Genomic DNA, 24,889 nt, shown 5'->3' on the forward strand with positions numbered 1-24,889 from the left:
ACCAACCCACAGAATGGGAGAAAATCTTTGCTAGCTACTCTTCCAATAGACATCTAATACAGAATACATAAAGAACTTAAAAATTCAGGGGGCATGGGGTTAGAAATGATGGTGGAATGTGATGGACATTATTATCCAAAGTACATGTATGAAGACACGAATTGGTGTGAATATACTTTGTATACAACCAGAGATATGAAAAATTGTGCTTTATATGTGTAATAAGAATTGTAATGCATTCTGCTGTCATGTAAATTTTTTAAAAAGTAATTAAAAAATAAAATAAATAATAGGAAAAAAAAGAACTAAAATCTTCAACACCCCAAACCAAATAACCCAGTCAATAATTGGGCCAATTAATTGAACAGACACTTCTCCAAAGAAGTACAAATGACCATCAATTCTATGGAAAAAAAAAATGTTGAACATCTTTAGTCATTTGGGAAATGCAAATCAAAACTATCCAGATTCCATCTCATTCCAGTCAGAATGATAATAATCAAGAATCCAAATTATATTAAATGCCAGCGAGGAAGCTGGGAAATGTGCACTAGTACAGCCACCAAGAAAATCAGTATGGAGGTTCCTCAACCAACTAAAAATAGAACTATGATACACTCTTGGTATTTATCCAAAAGAATTAAAGTCAGCATACTTTAGAGACAGGGGCATACCCATGTTTATCACAGCACAATCCACAATTGTCACGTTATGGAATCAGCCAAGGTATCCATCAACAGAGGAGTGGATGGAGAATATGTGGTTTATATACACAACAGTGATTTATTCAGTCATAAGGAGTTATGTCATTTTCAGGAAAATGGATGGAAATGGAAAAGCACCATTTTGAGTGAAATAAGCCAGACTCAGAAAGTCAAGGGTTGTATGTTTTCTCTCAAGTATAGAAGGTAATAAGGAAAAAGGAAAAACAAAGAAATATCATGAAAGTAGAAGAAGGGAGGCCAATAGGGATAAAGACGGGATGGGGGCGGGGCAGACAGGAGCGAAGGGTGGGGGAGATGCTGGGGGGCGAAACTGATGAAATCATGTTATGTGCATGTATAAATATGCCACCCTGAAAGCCACATTCTACAAAAGCCACTCCCCAAACATATTGCAGAGGGGGAAAAAATAGGCTACTTCACCACATATGAACTACCTACCACTACAAAGCGCATGGATACATGCAACTTTCTTAATACATGTTTGTTTAAGTTGAGACAGTAAAGGGAGGTCAGGCTATGTGTATTTTTACTGGAAAGGTGTCTTCTTGTGGCTCACGATGCTGAAGGTTATTATTTTCAAAACTCAAAGAGCACAAGGTCAGGAGGATGTTTGTGTTCCTTATCTGTGGTGCAATGCTTCTAACACAGATGTCATTATAAACATTGGGACATTATTCACTTCTCTGATGATTCAAATAAAAAATGTCCATGGCTAGAACTTAAAATAAATAAAAGTACTTCTGTCATCATACAGGGATCTGAGATCTATAGGAGCAGAGATCTCTACTTGCATCTTCCAGGTTCTTGACCATGTTGCAGAAAATAATTTAAGAACATAACAGGTGTAAGATAACAGCGCAAGAGATTTATTAAAAAGCGAAAGTACACACACAGGAATGGAAGTGCAGGAAGGGAGCCCGAGGCAAGCCTCCCTCCTTATGCTGCCAATGTTACTCTATCATATGCTGAGTGATCATCACATATCTGTGGATATGAGGGAATGTGGGAAGTCCAAGTAGAAACCAGTCACTTGATTAGCAGCTCGTATCTCCTCCCATGTGGGTTAAAACTACTACAGTGGGAGGTCTGGTCACATCTTGGTCAAAGATGTGCATGCTACAAGGAGTTGTGTGTTCCTCCGGCTGCCTACGAGCTATCCAGCCATGGTGTCATAGCCACTGTTTTATTGGCTAATTAGTAAGTGGTGGTGAGGGCTTAAGGCGACAGAACGCAGGTAGGTCTGCTCACAAGTTGTTGTTCTGTACGTCAGTGGTTTCACAGGCATTCCTTTGTTGAGAATTACTGTACTCCTCAATTTGCCTATCTTATCTCCTGCACCAGACTTAGATCCCTATTTTTACCAAGTTGCCGAAAGAAGGTAGTCTATCTTCTGTAGCTGCTTCAAGCTGTAATGGGATGTACCTGCAATGGGATCCCTACCTATCCAGGGATCTAAAGTCTCTAGTCTCAGTTGCTGGAAAAGGTCGAAATCCATTCACCACCATCATTCTGGCTACTTGCCTAGGGAAACAAGTAGATAGTTGAGGTAGTATCCCAAAGCAACAAAATAATCCATGGCACAAAAGCAACCCAACACGTATGAGGGTCATAAGGAATATTAATAATTTTTCCTAGCAATTTCCTGTATTCCGCCAAGAGAGCCACGCATTTAGGCTAAGGGCAGAATCATCAACCATCACCTTTACCTGAACATGCAGATCTTGCAGGGCTAAAATAATGCTGCCTTAATTATCAGGGATATATATACAACATCAGTTTTAATAATGGCACAGGCCCCTGACTGGGCAGCTATTAAGATGTCAAATGCCATATGATTCTGGAGCACTGCTTTTCTCATTAAGGCTACCTCAATACTTAATAGGATTAATCCAACATGGGGATACCATGCTGTCATTGAAAGTTCTTTGAGTAAAATTTAAAGGCGTCTATGTGCCACGTTACATCTTCCAGCCATATCTGGAGTACAAAGATGGAAGCTAAATGGTCATACCAGTAAAGAACAATTTGTGACCATCTTTCATGAAAATCTGGGAGATTAGTAGGCTCACCTGTGGTCTTAATCCAACATCTATGATCCAGGGATATCCTAGGGTACATCTAACCAACCACCAAAGGGGAAGCCAAGGCCCATAGATTAGTTCCACACAATCACTGAGTTCCACTTGATGCTAGCCATCTTATTCTCAGCCTCTATATCCAAATGGTAGCATACTAATCACTTTCTTGTAGTATTATATTTTACCTTCTGTTGGGATATCTGGACCTTTCATGGAGATACTCAGAACCCAGGAAACCCCAAGAAATTAAGAACTCTGATAGTATTTTTGTCAGCATCTTGTTTTGTGGGGCTGCAGGTAAGACCATTCACATATTTGAACAGAGCTCCATTTTCTGAAGTTTGAGAACTTAATTCCCCTTTGCTAGGGCATTTCTAAACAGGTGCAAGCTGTCTCTAATTCCTTGAAGCAGCACCTTCTAAGTACATTGACCAATTTCTATTGTGCCAGGGTCAGTCCATTCAAAAGTAAACTGTTATTGTGACTCAGGGTGTAATGGGATGCAAAGACAGCATTCTTGAGATTAAGGACAGTGTACTATGCAGATCAATTCAGTATTTAAGTCAAAATAGTGTACAGGTTTAGGATTATGGGATGAAGGGGGATTAAAGCCTTATTAATTCCTTGCAAATCTTGGACCAGTCGACATTCCCCGTTAGGTTTAGCACTGAGAGAATCGGAGTATGACATGCTCTGGGATACCATGCTTAAAATAGAGATAAGGGGTTGGAACCCTTGGCAGGCCTCAGGCTGCTAGAGGACTATTGTTTATGGAGCTATGTTTTGGGGTCTTTTAGAAAAATTAAGATTGTCTGGGCATTTATTGCCTTTCCTGATATCTGAATGTCCCAAACTTGAGGAATTATTTTAATCAAAGCATCCACAGGCAGAACTCCAATCTCTTTCTAGATATTATCAATGTTATCAATGCCCCAATGAAGGGGGAGGTGAATGTTTAGGTGCTAAATGAAGAGTTACATACAGGGAGCCTAAGAATTTCTAACCTAACAGGGGAGTGGGACTTTTTGGGAAAACCAGGAAGGCTTGAGTCATAATTAGTTCTCCAAATCTGCAAGTCAGAGATACAAATTTTTAACTTTAGAGATTCTGTCAAGACCAATCACAAAAAAGGTTTGATTATAAAGTAGTGTAAGAGGTTCAAGGCAAAATATGAAGTCCCCATTTCCCATATTTTTTACCTGCCATGTCAAGAGTCACCTGAGACTCTTCCTGAGTGAAGTCCAGCTGGCCAATGGGGACAATATGAAACCTTGGATACATTCAGTCCTCAAGGGCAGTCATCATAGGAGAGGATGTCCATCCCCGCTTCCCTTTGGAGGCAAGGGCAGTCTCACTCCATTGTTTTTCCCCCATGACATAGAGGACAAAACCAGGTTGAGGTGGTCACCATTTAGGACAATTTTTCCTCCAGTGTCCAGATTCTCCATACCTGAAACAACTGTCAGGTCTCCAGTTTTTCCCCTTTGGGCTACATCTGCCTCTAGGGTCACCTTGAGATTGCAAGGTGCTTCTCATACCAAATGAAATTAGTTGGGCTTGTTCTCTAGCCTGCTGCCATCTCCTCTGGGACCTCCTAAACTCTTCCTTTCTTTCTCTGTGGAACGCCAGATGGGCCAAATCTTTCAGCTCCTTCAAGGACAAGAACTGGTTCAAGGCCTTCTTTTGAATCTCTTTTTTGATGTATGGGGTTGACTGGTAGGTAAAAAGTATCCCTAATACGACTTGCCCATCCACAGAGTCAGGATCAACAGAAGAATATTTCTGGAAGGCCTCAGTTAGCTGATTTAAAAACAATAAAGGATTTTCATCTTTTTCCTGTTTTACCTTCCAAAATTACCACATTTTTCCTTTTCCTTATACTTTTTCATCCTTCGATAAGACAAGTTATCATGTGGTTACACCTAGCAAGGCTGATGTGTTCTGGTTGATGATTCCAGTTAGGGTCCTCACGGGGTATGGCTATATCCCCTAGTGGTTGGTTAAAGTCAGGCCACCTGCATGTGTCCAAGCTTCATACAAAATACTATCCTTTCCTTCAAGAGTGCAGCAGGTGGACAACACTACATGTAGGTCAGACCAACTGAGATTAAAGGTCAGAGTCAGGGCCTGAAATTCATCTATAAATTGGTTTGGATCCTCTGAAAAATTTCCTAACTTCTATTTGCATTGAGCCAAGTTTGACAGAACAAAATGATCATATACTCCCATGATTTCCCCTTCTCCATTTGAGACTTCCTCAAGTGGATGAAGACTGGAGAGCTGGGGGCCCCCATGAAGGGATAAGGTTCTCAGCACTCCCCTGTAGGGCTGCTTCCCTTGGAGAGAGGGGGGTTTGAGAGTTGATGAGAAGGTGGGCTGACAGGTAGACCAGATGGGGCAGATTGGGCTGAGAAACCCATGGGATTACAGTCTGGGGAGAGTGGCAGGCTTTCAATGGGGAGGGCCCACGTGGCATACTAGGGCCACCACTCAAAAGTGCATCCTCTAGGGGAGCACTTTCTTCCTGGACTTTAGTTAAAGGAAAATGGTCATTGTGTATTTTACAGAGACCCTTAAGTTTTGGGTCCCGGTATAAGACCATAAAGGCCTGGACATAAGGTACTTCTGTCCATTTTTCCTCTTGTTTGCAAAAGAGATCCGGCTGCAAGATAGTGTTCAATTTTAAGGTCCCATTTTCTGGCCAAATCTCCCTACTTTCCAATTTGTATTGAGGCCATGCCATGTTGCAAAGAAAAGTTAGTCTGCTTTTATTTAGACTGTCAGCCTTAAAAGCATCCCAATTATTTAAGATGCAGCCCAAAGGAGAATTGGCGGGCACAGATGTGGTATTATCCATTTGGAGAGGTGACATTATCTTGTTTAGTGATGAATGTGCCTCTCTGTTCTGGAAAAAGAAAAGAGAAATTGAAATAAACAAAGTCCTGTCCACAGATATGACCTTATGTCATTTTAACTGGTGTCTTACAACAGAAAAGTTAGGCATTCTTGCCTCCAACTGACACCTGTGCTTCTAGTTATCCCTGGAGCCCCCGGATTCTTCAAGCCTGCCTGAGGCCCTATATGAGAAGAGACAGAAAGGACTCCAGAGGCCAGGTATGGGTCTGCATGCCTGTAATCCCAGTGGTTTAGGAGGCTGAGGCAAAAGGATCACCAGTTCAAAGCAACTTAGGGACACCCTGTCTCAAATTAAAAAATATATAAAATGGGCTGTGAATGTGGCTCAGTAGCTGAGCACCACTGGGATTAATCCTGTACCAAAAAAAAAAAAAAAAAAAAGGTCTACAGAGGTCTGAGGATGTCTTTAATGATGAAAAATGGTCCACTCTCCTTTTATTGCCCCCAATGAGCCCTATCAAGCATAAGGCTTAAAATGACCATAGGATCCTTGTGAGCAATTTCAAATCTCATAATCCACATCTCTCCCATAAGCCCAGAGCATATGAATAGCATTTACATTATGATCCCAAAACAAGTGATTCTGGGATCTGCGCTTATACCAAAGGGGGAACAAAACATCTGGACTGCTGGTACAAAGGAGTTTGGCAGTTGGAAAGACTATGAAAAAGAATCAAAGAAGGCCTTAAAGGAGGGTCGCTCAAATCCCAGATCACACAGAGGATAATTAGTACTAGATGAACACAGCAAGCAGCAGTGATGGAGGCACTGGAAAAGGGCAGCAGAGCACCAAAGAGGAAATTTACCAGTGCCTGGAAACAATGCAGGAACCAAGATTTCCACAGCAAAGGGGGAAAAAAAGAAGAAATACAAAGAGCAAGGCTGGAAGGGAGATTGCCTGCCATCCTCTGCACTATGTAAGGTTCTGCAGGGTTTGGATTACTGTGTTGATTTTGGAGGTTGCTTCTGAGGCTGTCATGCCAAGGCCAATTTCCTCTGCTGTGCCTCAGGTGTGACTTACTTGTTTTATGAAACGTGAGGGTGCTGAAGACACTGAGTGATCGGCCCTTATGAGTGTCTCCCCACGTGAGCTTGTTAAGTTCCATCTGACCCAGTGCCTCTTATCTTTGACATCTTTATGATCTGACACTCATGTTTCCCTAAAGAGGGAAGGAATCTGAAGACATTTCAGAGGCAGAAAAAGAATGAGAGAGAGAGAGAGAGAGAGAGAGAGAGAGAGAGAGAGAGAGAGACAGAGAGAGAGAGACAGAGAGAGAGAGAGAGAGAGAGAGAGAGAGAGAGAGAGAGAGAGAGAGAGAGGCGTGCCAATGAACTCCCATTCAGCTTGGCACGGTACTTCCTAAACCCAAAGATTGCTGTTAGGAGTCACCTGCGTGGTCCTTGCACCTGCTTCATATTACGAACTAGTTCTGAAAAGGAGAGCCACAATCAGGCAAGTTGAGATTATGTTCTGTGGCTCATGAAAATGGAACAGGATGGAAAAAAAATCAGTTGAACTTTTTTAAGAGTTCAAGAAAAGGATGTCAGGTCACTCACTAGGGGTCGGTTGTTGTCATTTTACCTCCTATCTGGCTCACCAGAACAATGTTTACTGCACAGAGGTCCAAGAGATCTCCAGTAGTGAAGGAGACCTCTACCTTGATCTTGCAGATTACACGACAAAGTCACAGAAAATAACTTAAGGATGCATTTGGTGGGTAACAAAACAAAAGATTTATTAAAAAGGGAAAGTACACACACACACAGGAATGGGAGTGCAGGAGATTGCAGAGAGCCTGAGGAAAGTCTCCCTGCTTATAAGGACAACATTACTATCATACTGAGCTATCATTACATAACTGTAGGTATAAGGGAATGTGGGAAATGCAAGTAGACTCATATCTCTTCCCATCTGGGTTTTACTATTACTGGGAGATGCGGTTGGGGAAGAGGGTCTGGTCACATCTTGGTCAAAGTTCCTGATGTGCACGCTACAAGGAGTTGTGTGTTCCTCCAGCTGCATTGGAGCTATCCTGCCATGGTGTCTTAGCTGTTGTTTTATTGGCTAATCAGTAAGTGGTGGTGAGGGCTTAAGGTGACAGAATGCAGGTAGTTTTGCTCATGAGTTGCTTGTTCTATAACATGTCAGTGGTTTCAGAGGCATTCCTTTGTTGAGACTTAGTACTCTCTGTACCCCTCAATTTACCTACCTCACTTCCATCTGATTATAAAACATTTAATAAGCAAAATGATTTGAATTGTGTGTTTTAAAAGCTCACATCCAAACAATATACCAGTTATAAGTTCTTCTTATAAAAAAATAAAAATTATTGTGGTACATCTCTGCACATGTTATTTCTAGCACATGTTGAATACATTGGGGGGAAAATTTATTGATAAATTTTTGTTATTTAAAAGACCAAATCACTATGGAGTGAGAAGATGCTTCAGCAGAAATGGTAAAGTAGCTCAGAAAGATAGTACCAAGGATGTGACTAAATGGGTACAATTCTGGGAAGAGAGGAACAAACACTAGACTAACATGAAGATTTATGTTAGGCCTGGTCTTCTCACTATTACAAAAAATTTGCAAAAAGGGAACTTGGGAACATCTCCAAACACTGATTACATCCAACTTTGTCAGTTGATAGTGATAAATTCAAAAGATTGCAGGGGATGAGGGTAGGGGGCTGAGCTCAACAAAAGCAGAGATGTGACAGTAAGGGAAAATGAGGCAAAAAAAATTTAGATGCAGACTCCATGCTTGCATTACAACTGATACAAGGATGCCTGGTGGCTGCTGGGAGGTATTTCCTGAAAATGATCACATATACTTCTATAAAAAAAAATCAATCAAACCCTTGGCCCAGACAGGAAAGCTAGTAGAAGATATAGTCTATGCTTGTTTCAACTATGATACATTATCCAGTATAGTTTGTAATGTGCATGCCTCATCTAGGAGATAAGGCTGAGGTGCAGAAAGGACAAGATGCTGAAATCCAAATCAGAGTTTGGCAAACTATGGCCCACAGGCCAAATCCAGCTGGCCCTCGATTTCATAAATAAAATTTTATTGGAACCTAGCCATACTAATCACTTATGTATTGTCTATAGCTGTTTCTGCCCTCCAACAACACAGCCCCTGTGCTGTAACAGAGACTGTCTATGCTGGGAGCCTAAAACATTTATTATATATCCTTTACAGAAAAAGTTTGCTGACCCTAGATCTAAATCAAAAATGACAAGACCACAAATGACTTAAATTTTGGAAATTAAGAAACAGAAAACCGGAATGGAGAATAAACTTATGAGATATATTATTCTAAAAGATATCAAAGGCTAGCACTTTCAAGGCTAAGTTTATATCAATTCATGAATTACATCTAAGTTTCTAAGGAAGATAGACATGTGGGAGAAAGAAATACGCTTTATTTTTTGAGGTAGAAAAATAAGAAACAAACACTTTCAGAGCACCTATTATTTTACTCTTTATCCCCCAGATACTCTCAGAGATTAACTACGGAACTGGAAGAAGCATGTGTCTGACCTAGGATGTCCTTAGATCTTACAGCAACTGACTTCTGCCCAGTGCTCTTCTTCAAAGGAAGCAAAAGATGCACCTTCTTTGACAACTGCTGAATGTGACCCCAAATGAACACTGATGCACTTTCTAAAAATCAAAGTCCTTTTCTAAAAATCAAAGAAAGCTCAACAAAAGCAGCTTTTTAAACTGCTAACCCCACCTCCAAATAGGACTTGATAGGAGAAAATTCCTGAGCACGCTGACTACCTTGAAGGCCAAGCAATGAATGCAGGGGGAAGGAAAGCTGTCTTGTGTCTGTGAGGTGTCTACTGCACATGCTCAAAGCTTCAAGTCCTCTGTTGGCTGGTGAATGAGCTCATCCACAGCAGTGCATGTGTTTATTCCCCTGCCTCAGAGCAACACTTACTCATCTGAGATCTGGCCTAGACTAAGGGATGCTACAGTTTAGGCATGGGTTATGATCGGCTTTTCTAGCCTATGGATCTAGGAAATAAACACAAGCTATAGAGGAGCTAGGGAGAGCTGTTTGAGGATGTTTGGAAAAGGAGGATTCTCAATAACAGATGGCAACTACAACTAATTTTGTTAATCATTTCAGATTCAGAATGGAAACATGGTCATCCTTATTCATCTTTGAGGTACAAAACTTATGCTCGATGTACCTCTGGGCTATTTATAATTAGATTTGGCAAAATGAGTTTTAGTTGTATGGTTCTGGGTCATTAATGAAATGGCTTAGCCTACTCAAGAAGGCTTCTTAATTATATATCTATAATATTTTTATAGAGGTGCCTTCTAAAATGAACTTGGTTTTCACTTTGGGTAAAATCTACAATAATTAAAAATACTCATGGAGAACTCAGAATAATATATATTCCATATTGCACCACTCCATGAGAGATGGATTTTGTATGCTTTAATATATACTAGAACAAATTAAACTAAAAAAAAAAAAAAAATTGGTCCCAGTTCCTTACCTTTGATGGAGGGTTTGGCAATGGAGCTGAAGGTTCTGGAAGCCTAAAGAAGTTAAGAAAGATCACAGCCATGAGTTTTCATTGAAAGGCAAATAGAAACTGGGCCAACTTAAGACTTAAGAGAGTCCTGCTTTTCATATAGCTTTGCCACTATAGATCCTCCTGTTCAATCCCCTCAAAGTAAAGAATGGAATCTCTCTAAATTAATGCATCTTCATTTTGCTACTTAATCCCTCATATTAAAACTGTTTAAACAGAAAAACAGAAAAACACTAAACCCATTTGTTGAAACACAGTGGGTTTTTGTTGGCCTCCACAGATTAGAGTTTTGGCACTGGAGTGTTTTTTCTTCATAAATTATGATGCTACCATTTATTTAAAAGTGAATAGCATTATAACTGTTGACAAAAGCCACACAAACTTTTCTCCCATTAAAAAAGAAGTTTAACTGGCATGTTCTGTCTTCCAAAGTCTTTAAATCAAACTTGAAATTTTAGGGAAAGAAAAAAAAATAAACAAATAATGGAATACAAAACAAGCAGCTAAGAAATCCAAGGAAATGTTAAACAGAAGGATGGTTATCAATTTAAAACAAGCTTTCAATATGCTTTAACTACTATAGGGACCAATTTCCACTACTGTTTTTAAAGCAGGATCTGTGGAATTTGCTGAAAACAACAACTCTATTATTATCTATTATGGATTTTTTTAAAAAATAACCATATTATTCCCTTTCATGGATTAAAGAAGCTTTCAATATGCTTTAACTACTATAGGGACCAATTTCCACTACTGTTTTTAAAGCAGGATCTGTGGAATTTGCTGAAAACAACAACTCTATTATTATCTATTATGGATTTTTAAAAAAAATAACCATATTATTCCCTTTCATGGATTAAAGAAGCAAAAGGATTTAATAAGGATTGGGAAAAGCTATTAAATCATCATAAACATAAGCTCTTAATAATGGCTAAAATCTTGAAAATAAGCACATACTTTTCAACAAAAGTATGGTCTATATATTATATTAAAGATCTTTAGGGGTTGTGGCTCAGTGGTAGAGTGCTCGCCTAGCATGTGAGAGGCCCTGGGTTCAATCCTCAGTACCACATAAAATAAAGGTATTGTGTCCAACCAACTACAACTAAAAAATAAATATTAAAAAAAGAGATCTTTAAAAAGGAAGGAATGAAAATCAAGTCATTCTTAAAACTGTTCTTCCATCTCTTTCCTTTCCTATCTCTTTCTCTTTAAATAATCACAAAAATCAAGTTAGTTAAGTCTCACTGGGGATAAAACTTTAAACACATTTGTCCTCTAATACAAAAAAACAAAAATTCTAATCTCTAAACTCACTCATTGCTGCAATCAGTTTCTACCAAATCAATTTGTTCCATTCAATGTCTATTAAAAATCCTCTCCAGGGCTGGGATTATGGCTCAGTGGTAGAGTGCTTGCCTAGCATGTGTGAGGCACTGGGTTCAATTCTCAGCACCATGTATCAATAAATAAAATAAAGGTCCATTGACAACTAAAAAAATATTTTCAAAAAAATCCTCCCCAATCCATACAGTAAAAGACAAAGCTCAAGAATAATCTCTTATCACACAGTGATATCATATGCCACAGAGAAACCTATTGCTGGGGAAACCAAGAAGCACAAAAGTCCTTGTTCATTAGGACTACACCAACACTTACTTTAGATATTTGGATAAGTCATCACTTAATTCTTTAGGGATATAATCAGATATCAGACCATGGGCATAACGAATGTAATCCTCTGAAATAAATGAGAGTGAAATAAAACAATTAGGTATAATTACAGTGATTTTTAGAGTCAAATTGACCAGAGTTCAAATTCTTGATCTATATGGATTTAGGAAACTCATTAGGCTCTAGCCTCGGATTCCTTGTTGGTAAATGGCGATACTAATACGATGTGTCAGAGCAGAGATGTGATGATGATATATGATATAGCATGATACCAAACATGTGATAATATAACATAGTAGACATGTACTAAATTAAGGACAGGAAAAGCAAAAACTCAGGGTTGCTTTGTTAGTTGAAGCCTTTGAATACAAATAAAATTTAAAAATCAGATGTGATAATGTTAAATATTAATGTCTCTTTTTATTAAGGCTAATCTCTTCTAAATCTGCTCCAAATAACAAATATCATCATTGAATAGTAGTGATAATATTCATTTAAGGTAAATAAAATAACATGATTTATCTCTATTAGGTATTTGCTTCATAAGAACACTACATATACTTTGAACACTATCTACTTCCAAATAAAATGCCTTTTAAAACCTGAAACACAACTCACACAGCAGAATATAATATTAGTTCAGGGTATCTGAAGTCATAGTACTAAAATGCAGCTCTGCCATTGATTAAAAACAGCCAATAAATTCTGTTTCCAAATGCCGCTCTTTAATTCGGCACTGTGAGCAGATTATGTGGGGCAATCAAACTTAATCAGGAGATGGAATGACCACAGGGGGAGATGAACTGTCAAAAAGCAAAGCCCGGGTCTGCTGCAGAGATGTTTACTTGCTTTCCTTCTTTTCTGCCTTCAAAATAAGGCAACAATATACCCCCAGTATTACTTAGTAAATGACTGCAGTCTGGTAGTTACCCGATCTTGAAAACCTTTAGTAGACGACTTTCATGGCTGATGTAGAACACAAAGTTATTATTGGACCCTTCTTAAAATGTGCTCAGGGTTCTGGGCTAGTAATTTATCCAGTTAGTCATGAAGAGACACAGAAAACTATTTTAAGAAAGTCAGTTTACAGGTCATTCATTCTCTGCTTTTGGTACCACACCCCAAGCTAAAGATCTAAAAGTATGTAAAGCTTACTTTGTGGCTGGAACACTAACCAGCAATACAGCCATGCCAAGAAACTTAGATGTAGAGTCTTGGTGAAATCCCTGGACTCAGAGCACAAGACCTTATTTATCAGCTAGAATAAACCATCCATCTCTCTGAGACTATAGTTGTCAATTTTTAAAGTAAGAAGACCTGTCTATAAAACTCTCTAATATCCCTTCTTCTACAAAAAAAAAAAAAAAAAAAAAAAAAAAAAGAAAAAGAAAAAAAGAAAAATAAATAGACCACATATATATGGTTTCATTGGTCAACTCTCCATCCATCTCCCCTTGTGATTCACTACTTCCTCCTCTTCTGTTAAGGCCAATTAAAGACACTGACAGTTCATGAATTTGGTATGGCAAGCATGCTGTTCACCACCCCCAAAATGGCAGTGGCCAGCTATGTCAATAAGTAATGAGTTGTAAAACAGATTTCTGCACATCAAAGACCGTCTGAATAATCCATCACAAAAAGGTCCCTATTCCTCATATTAATTTTTTTTAATGGCTAAAGTCAGGTATTGAAAATTGTATAGCCAGAACAAGGGAACACAGAATCTTGAAGGTGAAGGTCAGAATAATTTCTGTCTCACCCTATCAGAATGTTAATTGCACTATATAATTGTTTTTTATTTTTAAACAATGCACACATACACACATACACTATACTGGAAAAAGCAAAAGAATGTAGTACCTTAATAACCTAAGAAAATTGCTAAGTGAGTCAATTTTCATCTAAAATCAAAACATTTAAAGCTACCTTAGGAATTATGCTTTATGGCAGTAAGATGCAAAAAGAAGCAGCTCATTAGAAACCCTGAGCCAGAGGAAAGGTACAAGAAAAAGGGAAAAGCATGGGCTTGAGAGTGAGAGAAGCTCCACGAGTAGCTCCGTTTTGCCATTTGCTGGTGGGTAACTGTGGACTGAACCTTGATTCTCTTGGGACTTCCTGGGTGATCAGGAGACAATGTTTGTATCCTGGCAACCTAGCCAAGGGTCTGGCACATAACTTACCCTTAAGAAATGACAGCCAGGCTTCTCAGGGTTGCTATTACTGTTGGTGCAAAATAATTATTTGCTGAATGAATGATTCAAGTGCCACTCAGTGAGAGAACTGATCTGTTAGAAACAGCCTTTGATTCTGAAATAGGATGTACAATTGCCCTAATCTATGAAAAATACTGGCAAGAATGATGCTTCAGTGACATTAAAGATTTTTAAATTCTCAGGTATGCATTTGCACATAAGCAACTTACTCCAGACAAAAATTATTTCTGATGAAGTGGTTTACTTACCTTCCTTGTCATTCAAAACCTGGTTACCAGAGAAAAATGCAGATGACTGCACCCGAGCACTGACAGTGACATTACTGGTTTTTAATGCTGCCACAGTTTGTTTAACCTAGAAAGCAAACACAGGGCAGAAATTGGAGGAATCTTCATCATAACTTTAGAAATGCATGACTTTCCAGATGGCCCTCAATCCACTTAAGATCTATGAAGAAGTATTTGAGAACCTAGCAATATCTCCACCAAATATTACACACTTGGAGAGAAGCTGAGGGCAGATACATTTCTGGATGATCTCAGTACGTGGACTTCCTGAGCCTGCGCAATATGAGAAGCAACATAAGTTGACTGAAGCACTGACTCTGGAAACAGGCTGCTTTGATTTGCTCTGTGACCAATCACTCAACCTCTCTGTGCTTCTATCTGTGCAATAGGCAAAAAGAGTATCCACCCCATTGGACTGCTGTGAGATAATGAGTTAATGCATGTAGAACCCTTAGAACAGAACCCAGTACAAAGTTTCTATATTAGCAATTTCTAAACAGAACAAAAAATATAAAATTTCCCAATAAGCATAAACTTCACTTTGTGGTCATATCATTATCACTTGCTAAAAGCAAAAATGAAATGCTAAGATTTTGCTTAGCATTTTCACCTATATACAATATGCTATGACATAGCACATGACAAGTGGAACATGATGGCACTTACTAAATTTTTGTTACTTTGTACAATAGGAGCCTGACTGATTCTACAGTGTTCATTTGCATGTTTCCAGACTCCAATGTGCTTAGTGATATAGTGTGACAAACGAGTATGGCTTTCACATGTTAGATCCAAGGGAACCTCAGGAAACAGAATTATAACTACTGGTACGCACTGATCTTGCAAAAACTAAGATTCTTAATCCATGTGAAAGTAACGATACTTTCCTTAGACCAGTGGCAGAGTTTTGTTTGTTTTTTTTTTTTTTAACTACAACCCACAGTAAGAAATATCCAGCAAAACACATATACAAGTATACATTTCATAGAGTCATCCTTAACATTTACTCGTACTCTGGGCTATATATATATGAACCCATTCTGTCCTGTCCTAATTCATTCTGTCCTGCTCCATTCCAAGAGAAATACTGGTTGTGATGTTCTAAATCAATTTTAAAAATACTGCCCTGGACCTTATATTTGGTCAAAATCACTAAGACATACAGTTTGCCTAGAAGATGATCCTTCTTCAGCATTTGGACACTTAGAGTAACTAACTTTCTCTAAGTTTGAACAGCTTTCTCCTGCCATCTCTTGCCTGGTTATGTGAGCAACACCACCCTGGAGATACCTGTGCAGCTAACACAGTGAAGAGCCTCAGGCCTGGCACTGTTGGGCTTGGAAGATTCAAACCTGTACTAATCAACAGCAAGAAACTCTTTCATTTAGGACCAGGAAGAAATGAGGATTCAGGTCAAAAAAAATACCAAGTTTCTTTTCAGTCTTGGATATCTTTATACAGTTTTCCCATTTTCACTACACATATAGGATGGTCTTTGGATTCAATTTTATTGCCTATATAAAGTTTTTTTTTTTTTAATCACAAGACACTAGAGAGGTACTATACCTTTTTTTCCAGCCACTTCAATGTCTTCTCTTTGCTATACTTGTAATATTTCTTGTTGCCTATTTCTGGATTAATGGGGGAAAAAACCCTTAGTATAGTGAGTTAAAAAACAAAACAAACAAACAAAAAAGCTCAAGGTAATATAAAATTTTTCATAATACATTATTAAAAAGCCCAACCTATAAACCGGAGAACATACTTGAGACATTTTTTTAAAACTCCCAGAGTTTAGGTACCTCAGAAGTGATGTCATCACAGAATGAATATGAACTTTTAAAAAACCCTCAAGTTATACAAACAACACTGTAGAAAACGTAATTTTTAAAACACAGCAATCTAACATGCTAAATAATCTCAATTTTTCTGAATTAATTTTAAGTTCACCTCAATGTTTTCAAAGAAAGACTTTCCTTTCTAAAATAAAAAACCTGCGGGGGCGGGGGGGGGGGGTGAATAAAAACACTAAAATCAGGCAGATGCCTGTGAAGGTCCATGTTCAGGGGCAAAAGAAACAAAAACATCTTAACTACTCAGTGCTGCCCTGGTGGAATTGGTGCAGCAATGGATATATCCATCTTTTAATGTATTACTAATATAGTCATAGATATTTCAGGAGAATTTAGATTTATGGTAGGCTCAACTTGGCCCTTTATGGATATAAAAGTTCTGACTGTTAGAAATTATACTTCCCCTCACAATCCACCTAGCTTCATACGCTATGTCATTAAACCAGGATTTCCTCCATAACACGTTTAGTCCGTGGGATTTCTTCTTCCTGTGTGGTTAGCCAGGGAAGCACTTCCGTTCCAGCCTCCTTTATGACCATATAGGAGTCATTTTTATGGCTACTGGAAACCTTAGGGCCAGTGCAGACCCACCATCTGTGAGCTATACAGCATGACACTTCCCCTTCCTCCCCTCCCTATCACGGGAAATGGAAACTGCTTATTCAGGGGTAGTTTTCTGCAATCCAAATGGTTTGAATGGAAGAAAGGCTGAAAGACCCCTGCCCTAGTCTCTGTGCATTTCCTCCCCATTTCTGCCTGTAGTGGTCAACATGAAGATGGAGTGGGAGCTGAGCCTTCGCACCTGTCTCCTGAGTATGTGTCACTGAAGGAGGGACAGTTGCAAATGACATTCCATCAGAATGACATTCCTCTTATGATTTCTGCTCTCCTGGAGCCAGGAGAGCCTAGAAAAACAGCCCACTGCAGAAGCAAGACTGGATTCAGTTTTCCTGGAGACAATATCCCATCAGGACATCAGGGGAAATTTAACAGGACACAGCTCACCCAATAAGTGTACACTGTTGAATGGCCTTTAGAAATTCCATTCACCACCTGCATCAAGACTCAGTAACAAAATTCAGTGCTCAAGTCTGTCCTAAGAAATCCCACCAGTCTCTGCTCTTTACCTACCTCCAAAATGCTAAAAGAACTACCACTTACATAGTTTTTGTTCTTGGCTCACATTCCCCGAATCACCTAGGCAGACCTCTCCTGTCCCTCTTGGAAATGGTCTCTCAGAAGAAATCAAGAATACAGACTAAGCCATACATACTTCCAGGGCTCATGCAAACCCCAGCATATGTTGTTACCTCGAGAAGCCACTTCATTCTCAAAACCTGTTTTCTCAAGGTGTAAAGCAAGGGTTATTTTGAATGTGCAATGGAATAGTCCCTACAAATCCTATGGCACAAATGTCTGCCACATAGGAAATAGTTGATATCAGCTAAGCAAAAATGATGACAGTTTGATATTTGTCAATTATGTGTCAGAAAACTAACATTTACTCAGGCTCTTCACATACATTTTCGCATTGATGGGCAGAATGGATTTCAAATGAAAAGCTTTATTTGTACTCATCGCAGAAAACCAGGTTTGAGTGACCTAAAGTAAATTGTCCAAAGTCACTAGCAATTAAGAAGCGGCACTGCATTCCCATCCAAGCTGACCTTCAGCTATGGATCTGATGCTCATTTTACCAAGGACAATGAGGTCTACATGCTCCCCTAGGAACTTCTGTCCTCCCTATTCTCTGTGGGAAAGACCTCTCCAGAAAGGTAGCCACAAAACTGCTTTCCTTTGGTTTTCTCTGATGATTTCTCTAAATCTTTTTCCAGCTCTCCTTTGCCCTTCTCCAAGGTCAACTGCACCGTTCTCCTGGAGAGGCTTTATATCCTAGTTCAACAAGACTTTAAACAAGCTCAGCTAGCAAATAGCAAACATAAAGCCCTGAGCCAAGGCTCAACATGTCTGAAACTAAACTGGTCATCTTCCCAAACTAGCCTCCTGGCTGCCCAGGCCGCTTGCCTGCCACACTACAGCACCTGATCCCAAGGCGACGGGAAGTGTGGAGAATGAAGGAGTCAACCTTATCTTGACACGGGGGAGGAAAAAAAAATTACTGAATCAAAAATCGGGAGGCCTGGCTTCTAATGCTGGATTAGTAAGTACATTTTTTTAAAAAATCAACTTTATTTATATAATGAACATACCCACTTTAAGTGTAGAACAGGACGCATGTTGAGAAATAAATGCAGTCATGTACTCATCATGTCCATAAGTTCCCTTGAACCTTTATGTAATCAATTCTCCCAGCCCTCCCCAGACCACCAGGAACCACTGAGCTATCTTTATAGATTGATTCTTGCTTTATTCTGAAACTTCTTAGAAATGGAATCATATAGTGTGTACTTTATTGTGTTCATCTTCTTTTGCTCAACAAAATTTCTGTGAGATTCATCCGTTTTATTGTTATTTTAGTGTATTCTGGATTGTTTTAAAAAAGAAAAAAAAGTTAACTGTACATAGCCACAGGCAAGTCCTTTAGAGGGATTCCAAAAGGACTGCTATCACAGGAGATTGGCAATCTGTGTTATGCCCCTGAAGAAGTTCCAGTGGGCCCAAATGTAGAGGTGGCAGAAAGTGATACTGATGATCATGACCCTAAGTAAGCCTACGCTAGTGTGTTTGCATCTTAATTTTTAACACAATTAAAAAAGAAGAAGAAAAGAACAAGAACAACAACTAAAGAAAGTTCACAGAACAAGGATGCAAAGAAAGATCCTTTTTTTTTTTTTGAGGCTATATGATAGGTTTGTATTTTAAGATATTATAAGTAAAAAGTTAAAAAATTAAGAAGTTTATAAAGTAGTTACAGTAAGCTAAGACTAATATATTATTGAAAAAATAAAATGATTTAAAAATAAATTTAGCGTAGCCTAAGTGCACAGTATCAGTAAAGTCTCAACAATGTACGGGGACGTCCTAGGTTTTCACATTCAGTCACCATTCACTGATTCACTGACTCACCCGGAGCACCCTCTAGGCCTGCAAGTTCCATGCAGAGTTAGTGCCCGGTAGAGGTCTAACAATTTTTAAAAATTTATACTATATTTTTACTGTACTTGATTTATATTTCTATATACCAATACTTACATCCTGTTACTACTGCTTACAGCAGTCACTACAGTAACATGGTGTACAGATTTGTAGCCTGGAATCAACAAGGTATACCAGTAGCCCAAGTGTACAGCAGGCTACACCACCTGTTTATGTAATTTGCGCTCTACGATGTTCATGCAAAGATGAAATAGGCTAATGGCACATTTCCCAGTGAAGTGATTAATGACTATACATATAATAAAACTGATGTTTGTATGTTGAACTTGTATTCTGAAACCTTGCTTAATAAGTTCTAGGAACTTTTGTTTTTGGTAGATTCCCATGGACTTTTTACCTACATGATGATATTGTCCATGAACAAGGACAGTTTTACTACTCACTGTCCCATCTCTGTGCCTTTCCCTTTTTCCAGTTCCAGGGGAAAGGCAGGTTCAGTTTTTCACAGTGATGATGTCAGAAGTCTGCCATAGATGCCCTTGACCACATGAAGGAATCACCTTCTATTCCTAATTCGCTGGGAATTTACTTCATGCCTGAATTTTGTCAAACACCTTTTCTGCATCCATTGAGATGACCATGCACTTTTCTTTTGTAATATGTAAATTTGTGAATTATCTAATTGATTTTTCTAATGCCCAACCAACTTTGCATTTTTGTAATAAGACTCACTTGGGTCTTACATATTGGATTTTCTAATATTTTGGTTAAGGATTTTTCAGTCTGTGAAGGCAAAAAATATTGGTCCAATTTTCTTTTTTGTAACAATTTTTATTCTGGTGTTGGAACACTTCTGGTATCACAAGTTGCATTTCATAAAATTCCTTCCTCACCTGAAAGGTATTCAACAAGTATTATTTCTTTGAATATTATTTCTTTCTTAAAGTAGAGTAGAATTCATCAATGAAGCTAGGCCTGGATTTTTCTTTCCAAGAAGTTTTTAAATTATAAATCTATTTCTAAATAAAATATTCCCTGGATAAGATGATCACTATGTCCCAGAATACTACACAGATCCAGTGTATAAACTACATCTTAATTTTGAAATTTATAAATTTCTAAAAACAAGGAGATCTCAGATATTCATGAAGACCACAGGCGGCCCATAATTATGAAAAATAGCATAGCATGTTCATCCGTGTCCTAAACTTAATATTTGTGAGAGTTAGAAAGCTGGACAGTATGTGCACACACTGGATGGGTTTTTTCCCTTATGTGTCTGGTGCTTATAAAACAAGCCTCAAACATCTGGAAATACTGGGTTTACAAAATAAAGATGGAATAAAAATGACTCTACAATTAAATAACATGTTCAGCAATTGGGTAATCAGTTCACAAACCTGAATTTCCCTGATGTATTGTTGAACAAACTGCCGAGAGCAGATTTTCACTTCTGCTTTCTCAATGTTTTCCATAACTGAGAAACTCAGTCCGCCTTTTCTCCCCTGTCTTCTGGGGATAGAAACTTGGCAACTGCACTTGGGGAATTTTAATCAGGTAAGTTTTCCTGGCTCTTCCCATTAATTGCATCAGACAGTGCAATGCAGCTCTGGCTTGCAACATGAAGCAGAGTGTTACGTTCAAGGCAAAGTCCATGACCCCGTATTAGTCCTCTCCCGTGTCATCTCTCCACTGAATGTGAGCTTCTTTGGCAAGAAACGTGCTCTGGGCCCTAGAGCGAGCAAGTAGAGCCTTTCCATTACTAATGAAGCAGGCAAGGCTAAGGTCACCGCCTTCATCGTTTAGAGCACCAGCAGCAGTGGCTGGGCTTATTTATCCGGGGGAACACAAACAAACCTAATAGATCCAATCTTTAAGCAGCCAGTCCTCAATACAATCACTATGATGACCTGGAGGACAGTGCGTGAAAATAAGAAAGATCACTGCAGGGGTGAGGACTGTCTGCTCCTTAAGCGACTCCAGTTCTGTCTCTTTTCTTATCTTTTTGCCATACAAAGCAAAATCATTAAGAGGGGATACAAAGATTTTAAAAGAAAAATGTGTTTTCTATTTTTACAAGAGACACTCTCTAAAGACTAGCAGAGTATCCTGGAAGTACTTCACAGCTCTAAGAGAGAACAGCAAGTGTCACTATCAGTTCTTTAATTTATTAAGACATACATAAGTTTTTCTTTAATCCTGCTTCTGCTACTTCATGTTCTGTGATGTCAGGCAAGTTACTTAACTCTCTAACACTCAGTTTCCTCATTTTTAGAAATGCAGATTATAATAACAATGAAAGGGCCTTACTGCGATGATTAAGTAATATATGGAAAACCATAAGCACCCACCTCCTGCTGTAGTGCAGATCCTCTACCCTTCTCTCTGTGGACAGCCTATAACAACCAGTGGTAAACCTCAGAATGCTGGGCTTTCCCTTGCTGATCTTCATGGAAAAAGACATTCATCTGAGTACATTGACCTGTACACAGACCTCACATAAAGAAAAATATTTCATATATTTATATTTTGGATGAAGGGATGAAGCAAATGTTGTAGGGTTGCTTATTCTCAAGTATTCTGATGGATGAGGCATGGAGAATCTCACTTCTTTTTAATTTTTCCTCCCTATTCTTAATTTTTTTTTTTGGTTTTACTTTTAAACTTTCCATTACTTCAAATTTATAAAATGCAGTTCATTAAAGGTAGAATCGGATTATAAGTAAACTGCCAAACCTCTAAGGCACTGCACGTATCTTTTACTGTAGGACATTTAATCTGAAAATATTTTGCTTTCCCTTACCATCACTTAAAGAAAAACTTGAGGACTGGGACTTTAGAAATCTGACTTACATACTTATATAAAGGCTAATAACATGGCCACTTTGAAAAACGGAAGTGCAAATCTTTTAAAAGTCAGGCAAAGTTGAGAAGAGACAGAGACTGGGACATAAGTCCACACAGCGACGCAGCAAATGCCCAGGCTGGGAGAGGGCAGAGACTCAAAGTGAACAAACACAGAGGCATGGATACTGTTTCAGAATCTTGTTTCTGGGTATTGCTTTAAGTTGACTGCTTTTACACAGCCCATGCAGCCCATGGCAGAATCCTGGATAACAACTTCATTGCATCTTCAACTCATGTTAAAGTAACAAAAATTAAAATGACTTGTAATTCTATTTTCTTTATTACTTTAGTTTTCAAAAATGGTTATGGTCTACTTCATTTGTCACCCACAAAAAGATGCTGTCCCCTGCCAAGCTCAGCATCAGGAACGCCTTTGATGGGGCTGCTTTGATAAAACATTGGCTCCATGCAGCCCTCAGATCCAAACTGGATCCCCAAGCATTGCCAAGTAAGAATCAGTAGCCTCTCAAACATAAAATGCAATCAGTGAGGCTTTCCCCTTCCCACTGTAAGCTTACACTTCTTGGAATCACCACTTTCTTGGTCCCAGAAGATCTGCCATTGTTAACAAACCATCTACGACCCCAGATGGCCACAGCCTCTTGGCCTGTTGTTCTGGTTCTCACATTATGTTTCCAGATTAACCCTGAAACCACGTGGATGATTATTTGAAACCCTGATGCTAAGTGTGTATAATGTTTTTTAACCCATTAAAACACAAAACTTGTTTAACCTGACACACAATGCCTCACCTCCTCTTCTCAAAATTCAAGAGTAATATCTAGAATTCACCTCTTTGTTCCCCCGCCTGCTCCTCCAGCCCCTGTTCCCTGCCTCCAGGATGCCAGCACTGTACATCCTCTGGGTCAAGACATAAACCTAGAAGCCATTCTTACTCTTTCTTTTCCCTGACCACCATTCAGTCACCTGATGTGGCTGGTTTTCCCCTAAATTGCAGTTCCTCCTAAGCTCATGCTCTCGTGATATTCTGTCTAGACCACTGCAACAGCCCCTGTGGACCTGGCCTTGGCTTCTTGAATATATTCTCCACACGGTAGCACTGTCTCGGTGAAAAGTTCAGAGATGGGCCACCACCAGATGCATACAACGTTCCGTCCCATCTGAACCCGTGCCCAGCATTCCTGCCCCATTCCTTACAGCCCCAAACCCTCCCAGATGCAATGAATTTCATGGAACCACCTAAACAGGACAACCTTTTCCATATATCCATGCCTTTGCTTTACTGCTGCTCTGACTCATCCTTCGGGACTCCACTTAGGTCACCTCCCCCTGGAAAGCAACAGGGTATTCACCCACCTGCATCCCACCCAACCCAGACCAGGCCTGTGCATCCCCAGGAAATACACGGTTACTTCCATCACCTGTCTTGTCATTGCCCTGCTTGTTGCTTGCCCCATCAGACTCAAAGAACAGTCAGGGAAGGGACAGTGTCTTATTTGTCCCCAAAGCCCAGCACTAATATTCAACGTTTGCTTCTCATTAGGTACTCAAATTAGTACCCTTGGATCACTAACAGTCGTTTTATATAATTTAACAAATGAAAACTCTGAAGCAGAAAGCAGTTGACTTGCCTTTAGTCACAAAGCTACTTCAAAGAACTGAGACTAAAGCCATGTTTGTGATTTCTGACTGTGGAAGAGGCCAGAAGATTTCAGTGGGCATAATTCCAGAGAATGAACAATCCGATGGGACCCAGGAGGGGTACTGACGACTGGAAGCCCATCTGAGTAACACTTTGTCTTCCACCGACACAGAATGGGCATTACAGCTAGGGAGCTACATGTTTAAGCAGCTACATGTTCTGAGAAAGGCCCAGTCTTTCTGCCTGACTTCCAAGGCCCACATACCATACCTTTTTCCTCTGTCACATGGTGAAGTACTTTCTCAAGTTCAGGAAGTTTCAGCAACAAGACACAATTCGGAAATGCATCATCCACCACCACCTGATCTAGAGGCTGAAACTTTCCCTGGAAAAAATACTTTGGTCAGTTAGAATGCAAGCATCCCAGCAAAAACACACACGAAAGGAGAAAAAGACATATCTCATGGTCTGTCCCTTCAACTTAGTTCAGAGCCTCTGTTCCATCTAAGAAATCCCTAAATGGGGACAGGTTCTAGGACTGATGCAGGGCTCCCTTTAAGAAGCGCTTTTGAGCACTTGGTTTCCAAGCAGCAAGCACCCTACCCCAGGGGTACAGTCACCATACGAAACAAGGAACAAAATTCTAGAAAAGTACGTGAAGCCACAGAAACTTGCAAAGATAATAGTGATTGCCCAGGGCTGGTCCAACCACTCAACTTGAAGAAGAGCCCCAGAGCAGGAGTCCCGACCATCACACAGGCCTGGAACCAGCCCAGATGGGCCCAGAACATTCCTTGGCCTCTCCATCCTCATTCCACAGCTGAAGAAAGAAAACCCAGCCACTTAAAGACAAATTCAAAAGTAAATCCACTCCTGTTAGTGCTGTCAGATAATGCTTCCAAATTAAGAGGAGAAAGAGAGAGAGAGAGAGAGAGAGAGAGAGAGAGAGAGAGAGAGAGAGAGAGAAAATATGCTAGAGGGATACATAAATGAAGGTATACTCAGGCTAAGCCAGG

At 39.4% G+C, this 24,889-nt stretch overlaps 1 protein-coding gene across 3 annotated transcripts in view; it reads right to left on the reverse strand.

Moving 5' to 3' along the window:
• Nucleotides 1-24,889, reverse strand: part of Rnaseh2b (ribonuclease H2 subunit B) — a 67,248-nt gene that overhangs the window by 15,529 nt on the left and 26,830 nt on the right. For 2 of the 3 annotated variants that reach the window (XM_077792458.1, XM_026393700.2), the window contains exons 5-9: nt 24,144-24,258; nt 16,020-16,084; nt 14,415-14,520; nt 11,939-12,020; nt 10,241-10,283 (exon numbers count right to left, since the gene is read on the reverse strand). In XM_077792458.1, the coding sequence (XP_077648584.1) occupies nt 10,241-10,283; nt 11,939-12,020; nt 14,415-14,520; nt 16,020-16,084; nt 24,144-24,258 (411 nt within the window). The remainder of the gene's footprint in view (nt 1-10,240; nt 10,284-11,938; nt 12,021-14,414; nt 14,521-16,019; nt 16,085-24,143; nt 24,259-24,889) is intronic. The other variant, XM_077792463.1, reaches the window with a different exon arrangement.

This window comes from Urocitellus parryii, chromosome 2 (genome assembly GCF_045843805.1).
Source record: "Urocitellus parryii isolate mUroPar1 chromosome 2, mUroPar1.hap1, whole genome shotgun sequence".
Classification (NCBI taxonomy): domain Eukaryota; kingdom Metazoa; phylum Chordata; class Mammalia; order Rodentia; family Sciuridae; genus Urocitellus; species Urocitellus parryii.